Raw genomic sequence first — 21,983 nt, forward strand, 5'->3', positions numbered from 1 at the left:
TTGATTCACACAGTACATCTATACCTCATCCTGAAACAGAGTGTCAGCATAGTGCAAAATTAAAATAGATAACTTCAGTGGTGCAGAACATGCTCACTGTGCATTTTGGTTTCATGAAACAAACTCTGCAACAACTGTTTGGTATAAATTTCCCACCGAATATGCTAAAGAACATCCAAGTAGGTCTACAATTTACTCTTTGCACAAGAACTATCTGGAGACTAGTTGTTTGCTGCAGTGTGATAAATCACCCGGTCCCTGCGCGTCGATGATTGTGTCAAACATGTGAAGGACAGCTTTGCCCACAGATCGATGAAGATGACCAAGATGGGATAGTTTATTACCAGCAAGATGATGCACCACCTCATTTCCTCACGGAAATTCAAGGTTTCCTCGTTAATCACATCCCAGGGCGACGGATTGGCTGTGAAGGGCCAATCGCACGGCCACCTCGCTTCCCAGACTTGACGCCACTGGATTTCTTTCTCTGGGGTTTCATTAGAGACTGTGCATATGTTCCTCCCCTACTCAACAATTTAGTCAAGGAGAAAAATCAAATCTATGCTGCCATTGCACAAGTTACACCCGATTTGCTGCAACAAATGTGGGAAGAAATTTATTACCGCTGGGATGTTTGCCACATCAAAAATGGTAGTCACATCAAACCCAAAATGACACTTTTACTGATTCTGTAAGTTATCTCAATAAACTTTTATATCATTCCAAAGTTGTGAAGCCCTTTTGACTCATCCTGTAATAACCAAGTATGGTGTTGTAAATCACTTTGGAAGAGCGATGTGTACCCCTACATATTTCTTACCAGTGAATGATACTCATGAATGAAAGAATGATAAAACAAATTATGTTGCCAGAAAGCACAACTACAGTGTGGATTTACTGTTTTATCTCCCCACAGAGAACTGAGACGGTGGATGGTGTGCGTCATCAAGATTGGATGGCAACCGCAATAACTTTGTGGGCACAATTTAGAAGCTCCATGAATGCCCAGTATGTATTGGAGAAGTGTGTCACCTCAAGAAGAAATACAGGAAAACCTGAAATGGTTGTAGTTATATTGAAACAATGGAATTGTCAACTGATTTGTCATTCTGAATCGTGAATCCTTCATGGCATGGAAATGGAACTGGTATGTAGTGTTTCACAGTAAAATATTATGACTGAAGTCTTTTGCTATCTGACAGACACCGTACATGTTTCAAAAAATGCATGGAGTATATACAGGATGATTCAAATGCCTCTATTAATGTCGTTTTATGTAACCTGCAATGTTATATCTGATCTTCAAAAACCAAGTGCGAGATTTTCATATTCTCTCATTCACTAAGTGCAAACTATTAGTCCTACAGAATAAAATGAATGGGACCTTTTCTAGGAAATTTAATGTAGCTAAATTTTGTACTGAGATACGTTTTTGCTATACATTGTAGTTTACATGTTATTCAAGAAAAATGTACAAAAGTGATCTTCAAATGTACCCCGACTCCCAGACTCAGCTCCCACTGGTCAGGATTTCTAGTATGTTGTTCATGGCACTAAATCCTACCATTGTACAGAAATTTGCAACTGCATGAATTATTCCCAACATTTGATTTTTGTTTTTGGCCTTCACTGACTGGCCTTATTACAACATTGACTTAATTGAGCACTTATAAATTGTAAAATTGAAATCTGTTTAAATTTTACTTAACAATTTTGTGAATTTTAAAAGCATGAAATAAGCAATTATATCACTGCATTCATCAGACCTTCCAGCTACAAAGCTACTGTGCTTGTAAGGGTTAAGTTTGGTTTGAATTGTCAATGTAATTACTTATAGCATCATGTTTACAAAAAGAAGTTTTCCTTTCATCGCCCTCACAGTGTATAGGACCATGTGATAGGCACCAAAAAAGGTGTAACATCAGGAATAGTTCATGTAATTGGAAATGTTTGTACGGTGGTAGGATGGAGTGCTACAAAAAACATACTAGAAAACTCAACTGGTGAGGAACGAGTATGGGGGAGTAAGCGCATTTAAAGGTCACTTTTGTATGTTTTGCTGGAATAACTCAAAAACTGTGGCCTTCAGGGAAATCATATCCCAGTACAAAATTTAACTACATCAAATTTCCTATTTAAAGCCCCCCCCCCCCCCCTTTTTTTTAGGGCTAATAGTTTGCATGCAGCACGCGAAAGAATATGAAAATTGTTTGTGTTGTTTTTGAAGGCCAGGTGTAACATTTCGGGTTGCATAAAACGACATCTTTAGGGTCAGGTGACTCACCCTGTATATACGAAAACTGTTATAACAATTACTGAAGTAAAGCAGAAGTTGTTGTATTACATTTCCTTCGAACATAAACTGCACAAGCAGGAAGAGGAGCCTTAAGTTGCAGCATCAACTAAGAGGAAGAGGAAGAAGAAGAAGAAGAAGAAGAGCAGAAAAATAATTAAGTTGCCATTCAATCCAGTAAATAAAAATCCAATAGGGAATGTACCATAAGTTAGTTAGAGCAAAAGTGCACATTTTTGCATGTTTGTTGCGAAATAATATTCATTACTGTGTCGATGTACTCCACACCTTACAACTTGCTCGGATTGTTCTCATTTTGCTGTCAATGAGGTGTCAAGATCTTGCCACTCAAACCTGTTCTTGACAGGGTGCTGCTTCATAGTGTGAGGAGGGCTCCTACAATGATAACCTGCAAGTTTCATCTCATCCCAAGGGTGCACCATTTGAATTAGTCAACTCCCACTTTCTGGTGGAAGGTGTCCATAAGGTGAGCGTGCTGTGGCTGTGAATTATCATCTCAGAAGATGAACCCATTCCCCAAATGTTGATTAGAGAGTTTATTGATAAATCACAGGATCCTGTTTCAATACCGCACAGACCACAAATTACGCTAATCAGCGATGAGATGTGTCTGGCATCCATATGTGATACCAGCCTGAAACATGCCTGACTCACCTCTTTCTGATTCCATGAGACGGTGTGCCTGGAAAGTGCAACAGTACCGGCCACCTCCACAGTATCCACCATTAATAGGACACTACACCAGCGATCCAGGTTCCGTTCTACGTGTCTCATCCCCCATTTTCTACATATCTCATGGGAATGAGGGGGAGTTTGTCCTGTTGTTCACGATGGGTGTCTAAAAGCCACATTTATCATGTGGGGAAGGTCATGTGCTCTGTTGGCACACAGAGTCCTATCAGTCACTTCCAAAAAGGAAACAACCAGTTCTGCAGGACTTCTTGAGGGGCTTGTTGGCCGCAGGTGACCACTACGATACAAATCAGCACTGTTTCATGTGTCACATAACGGCTGAATTCACTAATGACTTCACTGTGACATACGCCAACTCGGCATGCAACATCCACGATGACAACACTTCTCAAAATAAAGTGACCCTTTTAAATGAGGTGATAGGCTGAACAAGTAAACAAGCCAAATTATCACATCATTCAGGACTGGAGATGATATGTACTCTGTGGAACTGCAAGAAAGCACAGGTACTTGATTAAAGATGTAGCTTTATGTAACCATTTCCTGTAGCCTGGACAGAATTGAGTATCAGGTTTTCAATCACGTAACTACAAACTATGGAAGTCACAAGAGTCATGCACAAACCCTTTTTGCAGCAGCTTTTATTACTCCCAGATTATTAAGAAATCAAATGGAAGTGAAGTGTCTTATCTTTCTAAAATATCACAAGCAACTACATATTTTGATTTTGTATATTAGCTATGTGTGGCTAGCAGCTACACTAGTGTAATGATTCAACCTGCACAGTATGTTAAGATTATACCTTTGACTCGTAGCCCGTCAGGAAGCCCATGTCCCGAGACAGCAAAAGAACCTTCTCACGATCGGCATCTGCTGCACCTCGAATCACTTCGATGTATTTGTCCATGAACTCTCGGTCGTACCCTCGAGATGCACCAAAGTCCAACAGAGCAAGCTGTAGAAGTAAATGAAGTTAGTGAGTCTTAAAGAACATTGCCTTCATTGTCTACAGTTGCACAAAGACTAAGAAAGTTCTGTCTGGCCATAAAATAACCTGAATCCAAACAATTACATGAATAACCTTAGCTTACAAAAAGGGCACGTAAAATATGGGAGCTTGTCATGTGCGATGCTCGCGACTCTCAAAATGAGGAATTATTTGCATGGCATTCTCAAATGCATCTTTAGTATGACAGTTAATTAAAATACGTATGCAGGCCAAAGCAAGTATCAATGTGGCCCAAGAAGTGACCACATATCACACAATCAGAAAAAAAGAAAATTCCATACAATTCCATTTATGTAAAATTATAATAAATTAAATTTGAAATTTCAATTTCAAACTCCCACCACACAGTGCTATTCTCTCATTGGTCCATCCCATTCTTAGCCTTGCCACCTGTGCTATACTTGACACCAATCAACTTACATTCAGCATAAATGAAATATCAAACACACATACAAAATGCTATAAAGTCATTGTGCTACAAATCACTGATGGTGATGCAACTTTATATGGGTGACATTACACTATGTGGGTCTTTGGAGCACTGGACACAAGCCACTATTTAGTAACACTGGGTTTCGTTCTATCCATCTCTCTCTATGTCTGAGTCAACTACAGTAGTACGAACACTATGCTGTACTTTACACAATGTCACCACTATGTGATCATAGGAGCAACTCAAAAAACTCTCAAACTGAGAATCGTTGATCTCACTACTACCATTTACATGACAGTGAGTAACGTCCCTGGGTACAAAGATTCCTCTGCCTGACAATAGCCAATAAATGAAGAATCTCTCTCTCTCTCTCTCTCTCTCTCTCTCTCTCTCTCTCTCTCTCTCTCTCTCTCTCACACACACACACACACACACACACACGCGCACACACACACACACACACACACACACACACACAAACACACACAAAAGCTATGGGCAAGTCAGGGTTCTTAGTTGACTGTCTCCACAAAATATAAAGGATTGTTATGCTATAAAACATCGCTCTATTTTGCCTAAGAAGACAGTCCGCTCTCATTCTGTTATGGGCAAGAATATACAAAAGCCAATCTCTTTCCATATTCTTTGAAGAGGAACCTGAGCACTGCAGACCACTCTTGAGACATCACAAAATTTTACCACTTCTAACAACATATTTGAATCCATTTGCTTCACACAACAAAATTTAGATAAATTACACAGAAATGAAGACCACCATGGTTGTAGTACAAGAACAAAACATCAGTTACAAATAATACCACATAAATCAAAATTGTGTGCTGATAGTATCAGATATCCACACACATTATAAAGATGGACTGTCACAGGCAACAGTCGCTGGAGGAGTAAGAACCACCTATCTATCATAGTTCAGGAGACATGACACCATAAACACTGAGATATGTGAAAAACTGGCACATTGTGCATGACGTCCAAAAGTATTACTCCTTTGCTACTAATTCTATTCACAACATATTTCACTGACAGTAACCACATACACTGCTGAATGTACCTAAGCTAATACACTGATGCACCACAAAACTGGAATAGGCATGCGTATTCAGATATAGGGATATGTAAACAAGCAATCCCTATGTAAGACAACAAGTGTCTGGTGCAGTTGTTAGATGGGTTACTGCTGCTACAATGGCAGGTTATCAAGATTTAAGTGAGTTTGAACGTGGTGTTACAGTCAGCACACAAGCAATGGGACACGACATCTCCAAGGTACAGATGAAGTGGGGATTTTCCCGTACGACCATTTCACAAGTGTACTGTGAATATCAGGAATACGGTAAAACATCAAATCTCTGATATTGCTGCAGCCAGAAAAAGATCCTGCAAGAATGGAACCAACAACAACTGAAGAGAAATGTTCAGTGCGACAGAAGAGCAACCCTTTCACAAATTGCTGCAGATTTCAATGCTGGGCCATCAACAAGTGTCAGCGTGCCAACCATTCAACGAAACATCATTGTTATGAGATTTCAGAGCTGAAGGCCCACTTGTGTACCCTTGATGAGAGCATGACACAAATCTTTATGCCTTGCCTGGGCCTGTGAACACCGACAGTGGACTGTTGATGACTGGAAATATGCTCCCTTGTCAAACAAGTCTCGTTTCATTATGTATTAAGTGGATGGTCATGTACAGGTATGGAGACAACCTCATGAATCCCTGGACCCTGCATGTAAGCATGGGATTGTTCAAACTGGTGGAGGCTCTGTAATGGTGTGGGGCGTGTGCAGTTGGAGTGATTTGGGTCCCCTGATATGTCTAGCTACGACTCTGACAGGTGACACATGCGTAACCATCTTGTCTCATCACCTGCATCTGGTGGGTATTTCAAGTGGGACAATGCGATATACCAAAGGTCCAGAATTGCTACAGAGTGCTTCAGGAACATTCTTCTGAGTTTACACTTCCACTGGCCAGCAAACCCCTCAGACGTTAACATTATTGAGCATATCTGGGATGGCTTGCAACATGCTGTTCAGAAGAGATCTTCACCCCCTCGTACTCTTTGAGATTTATGGGCACCCCTGCAGAATTCATGGTGCAAATTCTCTCCAGCACTACTTCAGACATTAGTCAAGCCCATGCCACATCATGTGATGGCATTTCGCCGCCTGGGGGCACACAATATTAGGGCAGGTGTACCAGTTTCTTTGGCTCTTCAGTGTATATCATTGTATGATTCATAGTTCAAGTGATATGATGTCATGAACATACATGTCACAATACATTAGTTTTAATACACTCATTCTCTACTCTTAAGACACTTCCTACAGTTGAGTCAACTTAAGGAAATCCCTGACACCTGTCACTGGTTTTGACCGCTTTCAACCGTGAAGAGCAAATGGCTGTAGGCGAAAACAATAGCTGACTACATAGCTATGAAGAGGCATTGCTACGGAAGTGTTTACAAAATCATGTTGTAGACACACAAAGCAGTTGCACCTGGCATACAGAAATTTTCAGGGATCTTGTTTCCTTGTTTGGGCACTGTACCCGTACATTATACATATTTCTTTGTATGACTGTTTCATAATTTCAAAGGTATTTTCACAAATTCATGGAAATGAAATTTTTTTGTATTTTATGACAAGTACAGTTGTTCTCTGTAACACTTTGATATTTTAAAATATCTGGCATTTTAAATTTAATAATATGCAGCACTTACATGTAACTGGTCTTTTCTTAACTATGTACATCTCTAATGTTATTGCTAGTTATGGAGAAGAGAGGATATAAAATGTAGACTGGCGATGGCAAGGAATGCGTTTCTGAAGAAGAGAAATTTGATAACACAGAGTATAGATTTAAGTGCCAGGAAGTCGTTTCTGAAAGTATTTGTATGGAGTGTAGCCATGCATGGAAGTGAAACATGGACGATAATTAGTTTGGATAAGAAGAGAGTAGAAGCTTTCGAAATGTGGTGCTACAGAAGAATGCTGAAGATTAGATGGGTAGCTCACATAACTAATGAGGAGGCATTGAACAGAATTGGGGAGAAGAGGAGTTTGTGGCACAACTTGACTAGAAGAAGTGATCAGTTGGTCGGACATGTTCTGAAGCATCAAGGGATCACCAATTTAGTATTGCAGGGCAGCGTGGAGGGTAAAAATCATAGAGGGGAAACCAAGAGATGAATACACTACGCAGATTCAGAAGGATATAGGCTGCAGTATGTACTGGCAGATGAAGCAGCTTGCACAGGATAGAGTAGCATGGAGAGCTGCATCAAAGCAGTCTCAGGACTGAAGACCACAACAACAGTTATGGAGAACAGTTTTATATAACTGACATTCTAGTAAAATCAGATTAATTTGCCTAGAAATAAGGTTTCAAAATTGTACAATCTAGTTTCTGTAATTGCTAGTCATCAACTCATATATCACCCTCCACCACTCCACCCTGCTGGCATATCCCATATCATAAGTGCAAATCCGGTACCATCACAATCTAAGCCACAAATAGATGAATGAATGACATCATTCAGAAATTTTCTACAATCTAAGTAAAATCTTGGCAACTGGTCCAGAGAACCACTGTGAGCCCGTTACCCAGCACATTCAACCCTATGGCTGCCTGGAAATCAGAGTGGTCATCTTCACCCCAGAAAGGCTTTTTGTGGGTTGAAAAGCCAGCCACCAAACTTTCTACATTCCTCATGTCATTTGGTACAGACTGAACCAAATTACAAATGGGAGAACAGCTGCTACTCTCGATAGCTCAGGATGGCACGTCTCTCAGAGCTGCGACTGTAGATGGCACAGATGGTAACACACATTGTACTGGGCTGTCCCTTGCACGATTTCACAATATTCCTGGAAGAACTACATTGGGCCAGCTCCATGGCATGGAGTGGCTGGAAAACCTGAACAATGGTCTTCGGTTTTTCCTTTTGTTTATTTAATAGGCCATTTATAATTTCTTTGTTAGTAACTGTTTATGTCTTGTATTGTTCAAGAGCATCAGAGAGCTAAATAAAATATGTAAATCTGCCTGCATAAACAATAAGTATTTAACATCCCTTTGTAACCAGTAGTTGGAAGAAGGCACGTCACACCTGACTAGAAGACGGGTAACAAAAGCAACTCACAAAACTGCTATCCAATATGTTTGGCATCCATCAGTTGCAGAATCTTAACAACATATTCTAAGGTCTCAGACATGACAAGGTATCTTTAAGAGGATGACCACTTCCATGCCAATCATACTGACTTTAAAAAATATGGGTGGGTCACACAAAACTCAACATGCCTTGTTCTCATTTGACATCCTGAAAAACCATGGATCAACGTAGTCAGGTGGTTGCAGTAATACTCGACTTCCACAAAGCATTTCACTGAGTACCACCTACGCTTGACAAAGATACACCAGTAGGGGATATTGAGCACAGTTTGTGACTGGACTGAGGATCTTGGTAGGCAGTATGCAGCATGTTATCTTTGATGAATATTCGTTGACAGATGTACAAGTAAATTTAGGTGTGCCACAAGAAAGTGTGATGGGACACTAGCTGCTTATGTTGCACAATAATAACTGTGCAGACAATATTAATAGTAATGTTTGACTTTTCATAGATGGTGCAGCCAACTATAATGACGTACTCTCGGGGGAAAAAACAGAAAAAGCTACACAAATATTCAGTCAGATTTTGGTAAGATTTCAAAGTGGTGCAAACAATGGCAACATTCTTTACAGATGCATAAATGTAACATTGCTGCTTCAGAAAATAGATAAATGGAATGTAATCAGTAGAATTCTTCAGGATAGCATATTCCATTATTATTCTTGTAGTTAGACAAAAGACATTCATGAGAGTTGAAGATGTATTTTTATGTAGTTGTAAATGGAAACTGTCCCACTGTGCGTGCTTTTGAGTTCAAACATGTACAGGGATGATGAAAGAAGTGTGGGCACAGGACACTGACAAAGTGTGACGACGGCTGAGTGTCTACACCTTCTGTGAAGGAGTTGTTTATGTGTTGGCATCACATCTCGGCAGTGCTTGGAAGGCAGAGAGAAAGAAGTGCAGCCTACACTCTCGACAGCTAATAAGATAAATTTGATATGTTCTGTTCTTAAATATCTTTTAACTTCATTCTCTTATTTGATGTCACGAAAGTCACTCGGTTTATGTTGTTCTGGTCTAGAGAGATGTGTTCACCTAACTGTGTTAATTAAATATTGGAGCAACAAAATACAGGAGAGTCACTGAAAAGAAGTTTCATCATTTCATAGGCAGTTGGTGTAGACTTAGCTGTCTTGCAGGCCTCAACTTACTGCAGAAGGAGACAAAGTCAACATGGTCAGAATTAGTGGCGCTGCATAAGAGGTCCACATCACCAAGAAATCTACAAGAAGGCAACTTTAAACATTAAATATGGTAAACCTCAAGCTACAGGTGAGGGAGCAATAATGAAGTGAAAACCCACACAAAAATTATATTTCACTTCAACTCTTGATTCTAATATCAATGAATCTCAGTTAGAATTAATTAACTCACATAACTAATGGGGTGTAATAATTTGTAGTTACACAAAATAGAAAAATCAGGTCAGAGAGGGTCAGCATGAAGGGTCACAGGATTTTTTTGACCTGTGAGAGACAGTGAAGAAACTGAACTGACAGACACTTGAAGATAGATGCAAACCATTCTGAGAAAGCCTATTTACAAAGTTTTCTAGAAATATACCAGAACCCATTACATACTCCCCCCCCCCCCCCCCCAATAGGGCTCACAAACATAAAGTTAAAGTGTGCAGAGAGGTATTTAACCCATCATTCTTCCAGCATCCCATACGTACGCTGAAGTGGCAGAGTGAGAAGTACTCTCAGCCATGTACTTCACAGTAGTTTGTGTTGGTCTTTTTCAGTGGTTTAATGGTCCCAATGTGCATTTTTCTAATGTTTAATGTTCTCATTGGAACATATGTGGCAGCAAGTAGTGAGCAAAAGGTTATCACTTCACAGGATTCACCAAGAATGCAACCACTTGCCACTGCCCATTTGGTAGAGCGGACGAGATGCTACCACTACAGAGGGATCTTGCTAGGATGTGTAACTCTTCCTTGCAAATAAAAAATCTTCAAACAATGGAAAATCCAGGACTGAATGTAACAACATTATGAAAAGGAAAACTGCCACTCACCTTATAGTGGAAATACTGAGTCACAGATAGGCCCAACAAGAAGACTGTAACAGTTCCCCACAGTCGTTTAAAGAGCAAAGTAAGAGCATATGGACTATCAGACCAATTGTGTGATTGGATTGAAGAGTTCCTAGATAACAGAACGCAGCAGGTCATTCTCAATGGAGAGAAGTCTTCCGAAGTAAGAGTGAGTTCCGGTGTGCCGCAGGGGAGTGTCATAGGACCGTTGCTATTCACAATATACATAAATGACCTTGTGGATGACCTCGGAAGTTCACTGAGGCTTTTTGCAGATGATGCTGTGGTGTATCGAGAGGTTGTAACAATGCAAAATTGTACTGAAATGCAGGAGGATCTGCGGCGAATTGACGCATGGTGCAGGGAATGGCAATTGAATCTCAATGTACACAAGTGTAATGTGCTACGAATACATAGAAAGATAGTTCCCTTATCATTTAGCTACAAAATAGCACGCCAGCAACTGGAAGCAGTTAATTCCATAAATTATCTGGGAGTACGCATTAGGAGTGATTTAAAATGGAATGATCATATAAAGTTGATCGTTGCTAAAGCATATGCCAGAGTGAGATTTATTGGAAGAATCCTAAGGAAATGCAATCCGAAAACAAAGGAAGTAGGTTACAGTATGCTTGTTCACCCACTGCTTGAATACTGCTCGGCAGTGTGGGATCCGTACCAGATAGGGTTGATAGAAGAGATAGAGAAGATCCAACGGAGAGCAGCGCGCTTCGTTACAGGATCATTTAGTAATCGCGAAAGCATTACGGAGATGATAGATAAACTCCAGTGGAAGACTCTGCAGGAGAGATGCTCAGTAGCTTGGTACGGGCTTTTGTTAAAGTTTCGAGAACATACCTTCACCGAAGAGTCAAGCAGTATATTGCTCCCTCCTACGTATATCTCTCGAAGAGACCATGAGGATAAAATCAGAGAGATTAGAGCCCACACAGAAGCATACCAACAATCCTTCTTTCCATGAACAATACGAGACTGGAATAGAAGGGAGAACCGATACAGGTACTCAAGGTACCCTCCGCCACACACCGTCAGGTGGCTTGCGGAGTGCGGATGCACTCGAACAACTGCACTCTCTGGCAACTGAAGTCACATTGGCCAAAAGCTTATTGGTGACCGTCTTTTTGTAGTACCTATCTGCAACTTGGCATCTCCACTATATGGTGAGTAGCTACTTTCCTTTTGATAATACTGTTATAGCCATCTTCAATAATTAGGGCTGTTTACATCCAACTGCTGTCGGAGTTCCACTGCAACAAACTGTATTTATGTTCCAAGTAAGATAGGTTTTAAATTCCCTAAGAAAAAGGAAAGAGTGGAGTAGTAGTTTTTGCGTAGTTGTGAGATTCTACTAATATCAGAATAAACAGGATGGGAATGCAAGTAATTTGATGAGCTACTGGAATACTTGTAAGACTCTACAGTATACATATTACACAAAATAACTTGTTCCTCTTCTAGCTGCAGCCTATCACTCATTGCTGGAGCAATGCAAGTGTTCCAAACAACTGCAAATGCATGCAGGTCATTCTCATTTTAAAAGAAGCTCACCAGACTCTACATAACAACAGGCCCATATTGATGGTGTGCCTGTTGCGACATTATGAGACTTTTATGCTCACCTATTATCACTCAAAATATTCTGTGTAGGAATTGCCAAAGCTTCCACAAACAGCAGTTCTGTGAAGATTTGTACACTCTGTTTGATGTGGAATGCAGTGGATAGTGGTGCCTACCTGTGTTGATGATACGGTCTACATTTTCACTTCACGAACAAAATTCAAGTTTACAGAACACCAGGCTACTTTCCAAATGGATTGAGTACTTCCTAGCAGACAGCACTTGACAGATAATCTTTATTCGGGTGAGGTCTCTAGAAGTGAATGTGACTTTGGGCAGGAACAGCAACATTACGGTGCCATTAGTGTTCACAACACTATGTGAGAGTATCATGTCCTATAATTTTCATTTTTAAGTTTAATTTTCAGTTTAAATAAATTTATCTTGTACTTCACTGTCTCTTGAAAAAAATCATGGCATCAAAGAAACTGTTTGTGCTTTACCTCTGATGGACTCTCTGAATTGATTTCTTAACTTACTTTCTTCCACACCACCTCCAACTTCTTCAGTTTTCTGATCACTTATCATTCCGACATTCCACCGTGATTTCCCCTTATTAAGACTTAGGAGCTTTACCCTACCATGTAGTCATTGCTTTATTTTCTGGTTAATTACTGAGCTGCCCCATTAACTTAGAACACTTCTCTTTTTGCCAGACAGCAGAATCTTTAGTTTTGAAGGCTAGTCAGTCAATTTCTTACTCATCAGTAAGCCTGTCACACTACAGCAAATGGAAGGCTAATTTCTGTCTACATTTGTTTAAAGATACATTACAGTCTGACTTTTATTAACAGCCTATGGGTGCACACAGTGACATTTCATTGATCAAACTGCTTACTTTGTTGGTATTTGGGTTGAAGAAGAAATTTGACCAGTTGGGGTCTGTCTGCATGTAACGGAAGGTAAACAACTCATGCAAACAGAGTTTCATGATGAGCTGACAAATGTGGTTGCGGGTTTCCTGATCCATATGGCAGCACTTGTCCACCGGAATTCCATCTACCAGTTCAGAAGTCAGTATCTTAGCAGTACTAAGTTCATCTGCAAAAAAAGGATTCATTCTTATTGGAAAATAAACCTTACATATTATTAATGAAAACATGAAAATGTGCTGATGGTGTGAACCATTTTTAATATTAGCATGCAAAAATAGTATAAAAGTTACAACAAATTCAAAGATTAGCTGCATTTTCTCTGGCACCAAGTAACTTTTTAAAAAAACATGCAGTAATTGTACAATGATTCATGCTTCCACGCACAACAAAAACCATCTTAACACTTTGTACTACCACTACCATTGACATGGCCACCACATCACTTGTGTTTCTTGAACTTCTATCTCTGTATCAGCACATGCACATGACATATCAAATTAAATACAACAGTCAATGTTCTTCAGAGAATACATCATTAGATGAAGAATGCAATCATCATCAGATTTTGCTACAGACGGTTGCCACCCCATGAGAAGCGCCAGAAAAAAAGCACAACCAAATTATTCAGCAACTTGTCAGCCAGTCTGGTGTGCCAATAGAAAACATCAAAAGGAAAGCTGAAGTTTTAAATTCTGTAGTTAACAAAATATCATTCAGGTAAGACGATCATACAAACACGTCACGTTTTGACTTAGAAATAGGCTTCCCTGGCATAGTAAAGCAGTTGTAATAGTTAAAAACAAATAAGTCACCATGTCCATATGGAATCTCAAACTGGCTTTGACCCCATATTTAGCTTGCATTAATCATGGACCTGTCACACAGTGGAAAGCTGCAAGTGATTGAAAAAAAAAGTGAAGATGACTCCTATATGTAAGAAAGATAAAAGAATGGACCCATAAAATAACAGATCAATATCCACATCAGTTTGCTGCCGAATTTTTGAGCATATTCTAAGTTCAAATATAATAAGTTCCCTTAAGTGGAGATGCTGAGTCGCGATAGGCACAACAAAAAGATTCACATAATTATAGCTTTCATCCCTTAAGGCCTTTGTGAGCAATAAACACATGCGCGCGCGCACCCACACCCACGCATGCGCACGCACGCACGCGAGCGCAACTCGCACACGTCTGCAGTCTCAGATAACTGAAACGGCACTGCGAGCAGCAGCACCAGTGCATGATGGGAGTGGCGACTGGGTGGGTGGAGGGTGGGGGGGGGGGGTGGGTAAGGAGGAGGCTGGGGTGGGGCGGGGGAGGGATAACATGGTGAGGGTTGCAGACAATGAAGTGCTGCAGTTTAGATGGAGAGCAGGAGACAAGGTGCATCCGGGGGGTGGGGGTGGAGGAGGTAAGTAGCAAAAGACGGTGTGTGGCGGTGAAATGACAGTTGTATAGTGCTGGAATGGGAACAGGGAGGGGGCTGGATGGGTGAGGACAGTGACTAACGAAGGTTCAGGCCAGGGGGGTTACGGGAACGCAGGATGCATAACAGGGTGGTCCACTTCCTTTTTGGCCACAGTTTGTCGGTGGACATTCATGTGGACAGACAGCTTGTTGGTTGTCATGCCTACATAGAATGCAGCACAGTGGTAGCAGCTTAGCTTGTAAATCACATGACTGGTTTCACAGGTAACCCTGCCTTTCATGGGATAGGTGACGTTAGTGACTGGACTGGAGTAGGTGGTGGTAGGAGGATGTACGGGACATATCTTGTATCTAGGTAAATTACAGGGGTATGAGCCATGAGGTAAGGGATTGGGAGCAGGGTTCAAATGGCTCTGAGCACTATGGGACTTAACTACTGAGGTCATCAGTCCCCTAGAACTTAGAACTACTTAAACCTAACTAACCTAAGGACATCACACACATCCATGCCCGAGGCAGGATTCGAACCTGCGACCGTTGCGGTCACGCGGTTCCAAACTGATGCGCTTAGAACCGCACGGCCACACCGGCCGGCTTGGGAGCAGGGGTTGTGTCAGGATGGACAAGTACAGGGTGATTCAAAAAGAATACCACAGCTTTAGGAATTTAAAACTCTGCAACGACAAAAGGCAGAGCTAAGCACTATCTGTCGGCGAATTAAGGGAGCTATAAAGTTTCAGGTGCTGTTGACTAGGCGTCAGCGTCAGTTGATGCTAAGATGGCGACTGCTCAACAGAAAGCTTTTTGTGTTATTGAGTACGGCAGAAGTGAATCGACGACAGTTGTTCAGCGTGCATTTCGAACAAAGTATGGTGTTAAACCTCCTGATAGGTGGTGTATTAAACGTTGGTATAAACAGTTTACAGAGAATGGGCGTTTGTGCAAAGGGAAAAGATCTGGACGGCCGAGAACGAGTGATGAAAATGTAGTCAATATAATGGAAGGAAACATTCCACGTGGGAAAAATTTATATATAAAAACAAAGATGAGGTGACTTACCGAACAAAAGCGCTGGCAGGTCGATAGACACACAAACAAACACAAACATACACACAAAATTCAAGCTTTCGCAACAAACTGTTGCCTCATCAGGAAAGAGGGAAGGAGAGGGGAAGACGAAAGGAAGTGGGTTTTAAGGGAGAGGGTAAGGAGTCATTCCAATCCCGGGAGCGGAAAGACTTACCTTAGGGGGAAAAAAGGACAGGTATACACTCGTACACACGCACATATCCATCCACACATACAGACACAAGCTTGTACACACGCACATATCCATCCACACATACAGACACAAGCTTGTGTCTGTATGTGTGGATGGATATGTGCGTGTGTACGAGTGTATACCTGTCCTTTTTTCCCCCTAAGGTAAGTCTTTCCGCTCCCGGGATTGGAATGACTCCTTACCCTCTCCCTTAAAACCCACTTCCTTTCGTCTTCCCCTCTCCTTCCCTCTTTCCTGATGAGGCAACAGTTTGTTGCGAAAGCTTGAATTTTGTGTGTATGTTTGTGTTTGTTTGTGTGTCTATCGACCTGCCAGCGCTTTTGTTCGGTAAGTCACCTCATCTTTGTTTTTATATATAAATGATGAAAATGTAGCACGCATCCAGCAAGCATTTGTTCGCAGCCCAGGAAAATCGACTCGCAGAGCTAGCAGAGAGCTGCAAATTCCACAATCAACTGTATGGAGAGTCCTACGAAAAAGGTTAGTTATGAAACCTGAACCTCAACTACCCGAGGCGATGGATCGGCTGCCAGGCAGCCCGTGACAGAGCACTTCACCACTGGCCTCCAAGAAGCCCTGATCTTACCCCCTGCGATTTTTTCTTATGGGGGTATGTTAAGGATATAGTGTTTCGGCCACCTCTCCCAGCCACCATTGATGATTTGAAATGAGAAATAACAGCAGCTATCCAAACTGTTACGCTTGATATGCTACAGAGAGTGTGGAACGAGTTGAAGTATCGGGTTGATATTGGAGACAATTGCTCGAGTGTCTGGAGGGGGCCATATTGAACATCTCTGAACTTGTTTTTGAGTGAAAAAAAAAAACCTTTTTAAATACTCTTTGTAATGATGTGTAACAGAAGGTTATATTATGTTTCTTTCATTAAATACACATTTTTAAAGTTGTGGTATTCTTTTTGAATCACCCTGTATATTGTGTAGGTTCAGTGGATGGCGGAATACGACTATAGAAGGGGTGGGAAGGATAATGGGCAGGGTATTTCTCATTTTAGGGCATCACGAGAGAATTTAATTCAGTTGTTCCAGTCCCAGATGATACTGAGTTACGAGGGGAATACTCCTCTGTGGCCAGACTGTGGGTCTTTGGGAGGTGGTGGGAGACTGGAAAGATAAGGCATGGGAAATTTGTTTTTGTACAAGGTTGGGAGGATAATTACGGTCAGTGAAGGCTTCAGTGGATCCTCAGTATATTCTGAGAGGGCCTGCTCATCACTGCAGATGCAACGACCATGAGTGGCTAGGCTGTACAGAAAGGACTTCTTGGAATGGAATGGGTGGCAGCTGTAGAAGTGGAGGTATTGCTGATGGTTAGTAGGTTTGATATGGATGGAGGTACTGATGTAGCCATCTCTGAGGTGGAGGTCAACATCTAGGAAGGTGGCTTTTTGGGTTGAGTAGGACCAGGTGAAGCAAATGGGGGAGAAGGGAGAAGATGTAGAGAGTCTGGAGGAATGTAGATAGGGCGTCCTCACCTTCAATCCAGATAGCAAATATGTCATCGTTGAATCTGAACCAGGTGAGGGGATTAGGATTCTGTTTTTTTTTTAATTTTTTTTAGGAAGGATTCCTCTACATGGCCCATGAATAGGTTGGCATAGGATGGTGTCATGAGGGTGCCCATAGCCGTACCCTGGATTTGTTTGTAGGTAATGCCTTCAAAGGAGAAGTAATTGTGGGTGAGGATATAGTTGGTCATGGCGACTAGGAAGGAGGTTGTTGGTTTGGAGTCTACAGGGCATCTGGAAAGGTAGTGTTCAATAGCATTAAGGTCACGGGCATTAGGAATGTTCGTGTACAGGGAGGTGGTATCAATAGTGACGAGCAGGGCACCGTGTGGTAAAGGGACAGGAACTGTGGAGAGTCAGTGGAGGAAATGGTTGGATTGTTTTATGTAGGAGGATAGGTTCCAGGTAATAGGTTGAAGGTGTTGGTCTACAAGAGCAGAGATTCTCTCAGTGGGGGCACAGTAACCGGCCACAATGGGGCATCCTGGGTGGTTGGGTTTATGGACTTTAGGAAGCATGTAGAAGGTGGGAGTGCGGGGAGTAGGGGTAAGTAGAGAGATGGACTCTGGGGAGAGGTTCTGGGATGGGCCTAAGGATTTGAGTAGTGACTGGAGATCCTGCTGGAATTATCTGACAGCTGACAGAGTCATTCTGCCAGGTAATCCTTGTGGTTCAAAACAACAGTGGTGGAGCCTTTGTCTGCAGGTAGGACTATAAGGTCGGGATCAGTTTTTAGATGGTGGACTGCGGTTCTATCTGCAGATGTAAGGTTAGTTTGCATGTTGAGGGATCTGGGAAATGATGGTAAGGCAAGGTTCAAGGTTAAGAAACTCTTGAAATTTAACAGCGGGTAGTTTGGAGGCAGTGGGGGTGGATCACGGTTGGATAGAGGAGTCAACTGAGTTAGGCAAGGTTTAATATTGGTCTTTGGTTGAGTCTGATTGGTCGGGTTTGTGGTGAAAAAGTGTTTCCACTGTAGGGACCGGAAGAAGGAGAGAAGGTCTTTAACAAGTTTTGCATGATTGAATTTGGGAGTGGGGGCAAAAAGTGAGGCCTTTGGAAAGGACTGATATTTCTGTGGGACTAAGGCATCTGGAGGAAATGTTCATGGCTATGTTGCAGGTCTGTTTAGGTTCTGGGTTCTGTGTGGTGGTGGGAGGGAGTTTTGGAGGGTGGGATAAGTGTTGTAGGTCTGCGAGACAGGGTTTGTCAGCTACGTGGGGATGTGGGGGAGGTTCGGAGGTTGTTGTAGGGGTGGTGGACAGTGGTACTCCAAGACGGGAATAGGAAGTGAGCAGGACGGAGAGGTTTTTGAGGTGGTTTTGAGCATGTTGCTCAAGCTCCTGCTGGGTAAGAGTTTCAATGTGTGTTATATTGTTACAATCTATCCTGGATTTTTCCATTGTTTGATAAGTTCCGTTAAGAGAGAAGAGCTTCTATTTACAAATCAACAAAGAGTTGGGATGCATTACTCATGTAAAACTCAGCTTGCCCTTTTCTTACACCTGAAAACCATGGGCAGACTCCGTATACCTGGACTTCCAGAAAGCATCTGAAACAGTACCACACTGGAGACAATTAACAAAAGTCTGAGCATGCAGAATAGGTTCTTGGATGTGAAAGTGGACTGAAGTATTTTTAAATTACAGAACCCAGTATGTTGTCCTGGATGTCAACTGTTCATAGGAGACAAAATTATCATCAAGAGTGCCCTGGAAAATGTTATAGGATTGCTCTTTCCTCTATATATAGCTCAATGATGTGATAGCCAGATGAGCAGAACTCATTGACTGTTTTCTGACAATGCTGGAATGCATGGGGAAGTGCCACCTTTGAGTGGCTGTAGGACAATACATGATGACTTGAATGGAATTTCTATTTGGAGTGATGAATGGCAGCTCACTCAGAATGCAGAAAAATGCAGATTAATATAATTGAATAGGAAAAACAACCCTGTAATTATCAAATATTGTGTTTGTGATGCGTTGATTAACATAGTCACATATATTAAATATGTAGGTGTAATGTTGCAAATAAAAATGGAACAATCACATAAGATTTGTTGTAGGCAAGGTGAAAAGTGGACTTGGGTTTACTTGGGGAATTCTAGAGAAATGTAGCTCATCTATAAAGGAGACTCATTCTTGAGGTCGGTTTATGGGAAGACATCAAAGCTATTCAGAAGCAAGCTGCTAGAATCGTTACTGATAGGTTCAATCAACACACAAATATAATGGAAATGCTATGTGAATTCAAATGGCAATCCCTGCTGGGGAGAACCCATTCCTTTCATGAAACACTGCCAACAATATACATGAAAACACTGTTTGGCCTTCTACAGTGGCATGACTACCACTATGTTATTAGTTAGGGTGAATGAAGACCACACAGTCTCCTGCTGCAGAACATGCTCTACAACACTACAGACATGACCCTGGTGTCTGTTTCACCACATGTGCTATCTGGATTCTTCCCCCAGACATCAGTTTCTCAGAACTTCGCAGATAGGAACAGATGTTAAAATTTGTCCCTGGTTCTCACCACCCACCCGGCCTTAATTTTCATTGGCTCAACATTTTTTCTCAGTAACTATTCATTTGTTCATTCTCTTTTAAGTTTCCTATATCTTTTATTTTCTGACCTATCTATTTTTCTCCATCTCCCCCACCTTGTTACATCTACCATGTATAATGCACCTAGTTTTCCACTCTTATCTCATGTATGATATTTTGTCAGCAATGTCTGTCTCGCTTATTACCCTATCTTCCACCTCTATGCGCTCAGGTATTGAAATCTCATCTGGTGCAGTCCCCATCAACTAGTCTCTTGTTCCCATCCAGTAAGTCTCCCCTGACCCAGGTTTCTGGCTGACTTTTCTGAGCTTTCGTCATTTCCTAAGCCTCCCCAGTCCTTTTCATTCACCCCTCTTCCTTCCCCTTCATCGTTTCTGCCAGAAGAACGACTCAATGACTCTGAACATCTGCACATTTCTTTAACCTTTGTACGTGATTTCTCCTCCTGCACTTGCTGAGTACTTTTTTTTTAATCTCTCCAGTTATATATTCAAAAATTTATCATTTTCATTACAATATTTTTAAATATGTCTGCTTGTGTCTGTATATGTGTGGATGGATATGTGTGTGTGTGTGTGCGCGCAAGTGTATACCTGTCCTTTTTCCCCCTAAGGTAAGTCTTTCCGCTCCCGGGATTGGAATGACTCCTTACCCTCTCCCTTAAAACCCACATCCTTTCGTCTTTCCCTCTCCTTCCCTCTTTCCTGACAAAGCAACCGTTGGTTGCAAAAGCTTAAAATTTTGTGTGTGTGCGTTTGTGTGTTTTTTTATTGTGTATATCTACCAGTGCTTTCCCGTTTGGTAAGTCATGGAATCTTTGTTTTTAAAATATTTTTCCCATGTGGAATGTTTCTTTCTATTTTATTCACAATATTTTCTTTGAAATATACCACTATAATCGAGTAAATATTAAGCTGCTAATAGCAGATAACCAACAGCTGCATAGGAATTCTGATGAAGCAGCAGCTTTTCCTCAAAGTAGCAGCTTTCTTACCCATTTATTCTATTACATTTAGAAGGCGTAAGTGTGAATAGCACTAAACAATGAAGTTATTGTTTATTTTTAATGCAGTATAAATATTAAGTTTCTATGATTTCATGGTCTTTTTGTTAACGTATTCCTTGGCTCATTTCACAGCCCTGAAGGCTCTCAGTCTTGATGGGATCTATAGAACATGATGAATGAATGTCGAATTTGTCGTCTTAACTTGTGCAGGATCCTTAGTTGTGTCATGTAGATATGACTGTCCTAGATGCAGTCTCACAATTTAAAAACAACCATAACTGAATAAATTCAAAATGTTAGTGACACAACTACTACATGATTTTCAAATACCTGCCAGTTTTGTCTGGCTGTGAAAAACAGCCACATGAAAATAATGCAGCATCTCACTGTATTGACCCAAAGTGACAGTCACTGTTACCCATTCCTTGTTTCTTCAACACAAAAGAGCTTATGAGTCAACATGGTTAAGCTAAAGACTGTACCACCAAGTGCACTTCTCCAGTGCCTTGCAGATTTCTTGCTGAAGATGATCCAATTGATTCCAAGTTTTTAATTCATCAGAGTGTCGTAACCAAAATAAAACATCAGAACTTACCCTGCACAACTTTGAAATAGTCGGTACGTTTATATTTTTATTACAAGAGCACAATACACCCATACCACTTTTAACTGACAGTCCTAGATTTTCGAACAGAACCTCTTAATATGTGTTTTCAGCGAGGAATGTGATACACCATAATTTTCGTTACATTGTTGTACATTTATAATAGTATCTTGATTTACAACTTTTACTAATCATTGTTTAACATGCTCTGAAGTAATATACAGAGTGATTATAATTAAAGTTAAACTTTCAAACCACCATAGAAATAACCATGACGTCAAATTACAATGGAATATTATCGGAGAAGGGGGGAAAACTTATGTCAGAGGAAAAAATAAATAGTTACAAAATGCAGCAATA

At 41.1% G+C, this 21,983-nt stretch overlaps 1 protein-coding gene across 2 annotated transcripts in view; it reads right to left on the reverse strand.

Annotated features, from left to right (window-relative positions):
- LOC126425013 (atypical kinase COQ8B, mitochondrial) overlaps positions 1-21,983 on the reverse strand; it is a 122,071-nt gene that overhangs the window by 17,214 nt on the left and 82,874 nt on the right. For both annotated transcript variants that reach the window (XM_050087919.1, XM_050087920.1), the window contains exons 9-10: positions 13,164-13,366; positions 3,810-3,962 (exon numbers count right to left, since the gene is read on the reverse strand). In XM_050087919.1, the coding sequence (XP_049943876.1) occupies positions 3,810-3,962; positions 13,164-13,366 (356 nt within the window). The remainder of the gene's footprint in view (positions 1-3,809; positions 3,963-13,163; positions 13,367-21,983) is intronic.

The sequence above is a fragment of the Schistocerca serialis genome, chromosome 10 (genome assembly GCF_023864345.2).
Source record: "Schistocerca serialis cubense isolate TAMUIC-IGC-003099 chromosome 10, iqSchSeri2.2, whole genome shotgun sequence".
NCBI lineage: Eukaryota > Metazoa > Arthropoda > Insecta > Orthoptera > Acrididae > Schistocerca > Schistocerca serialis.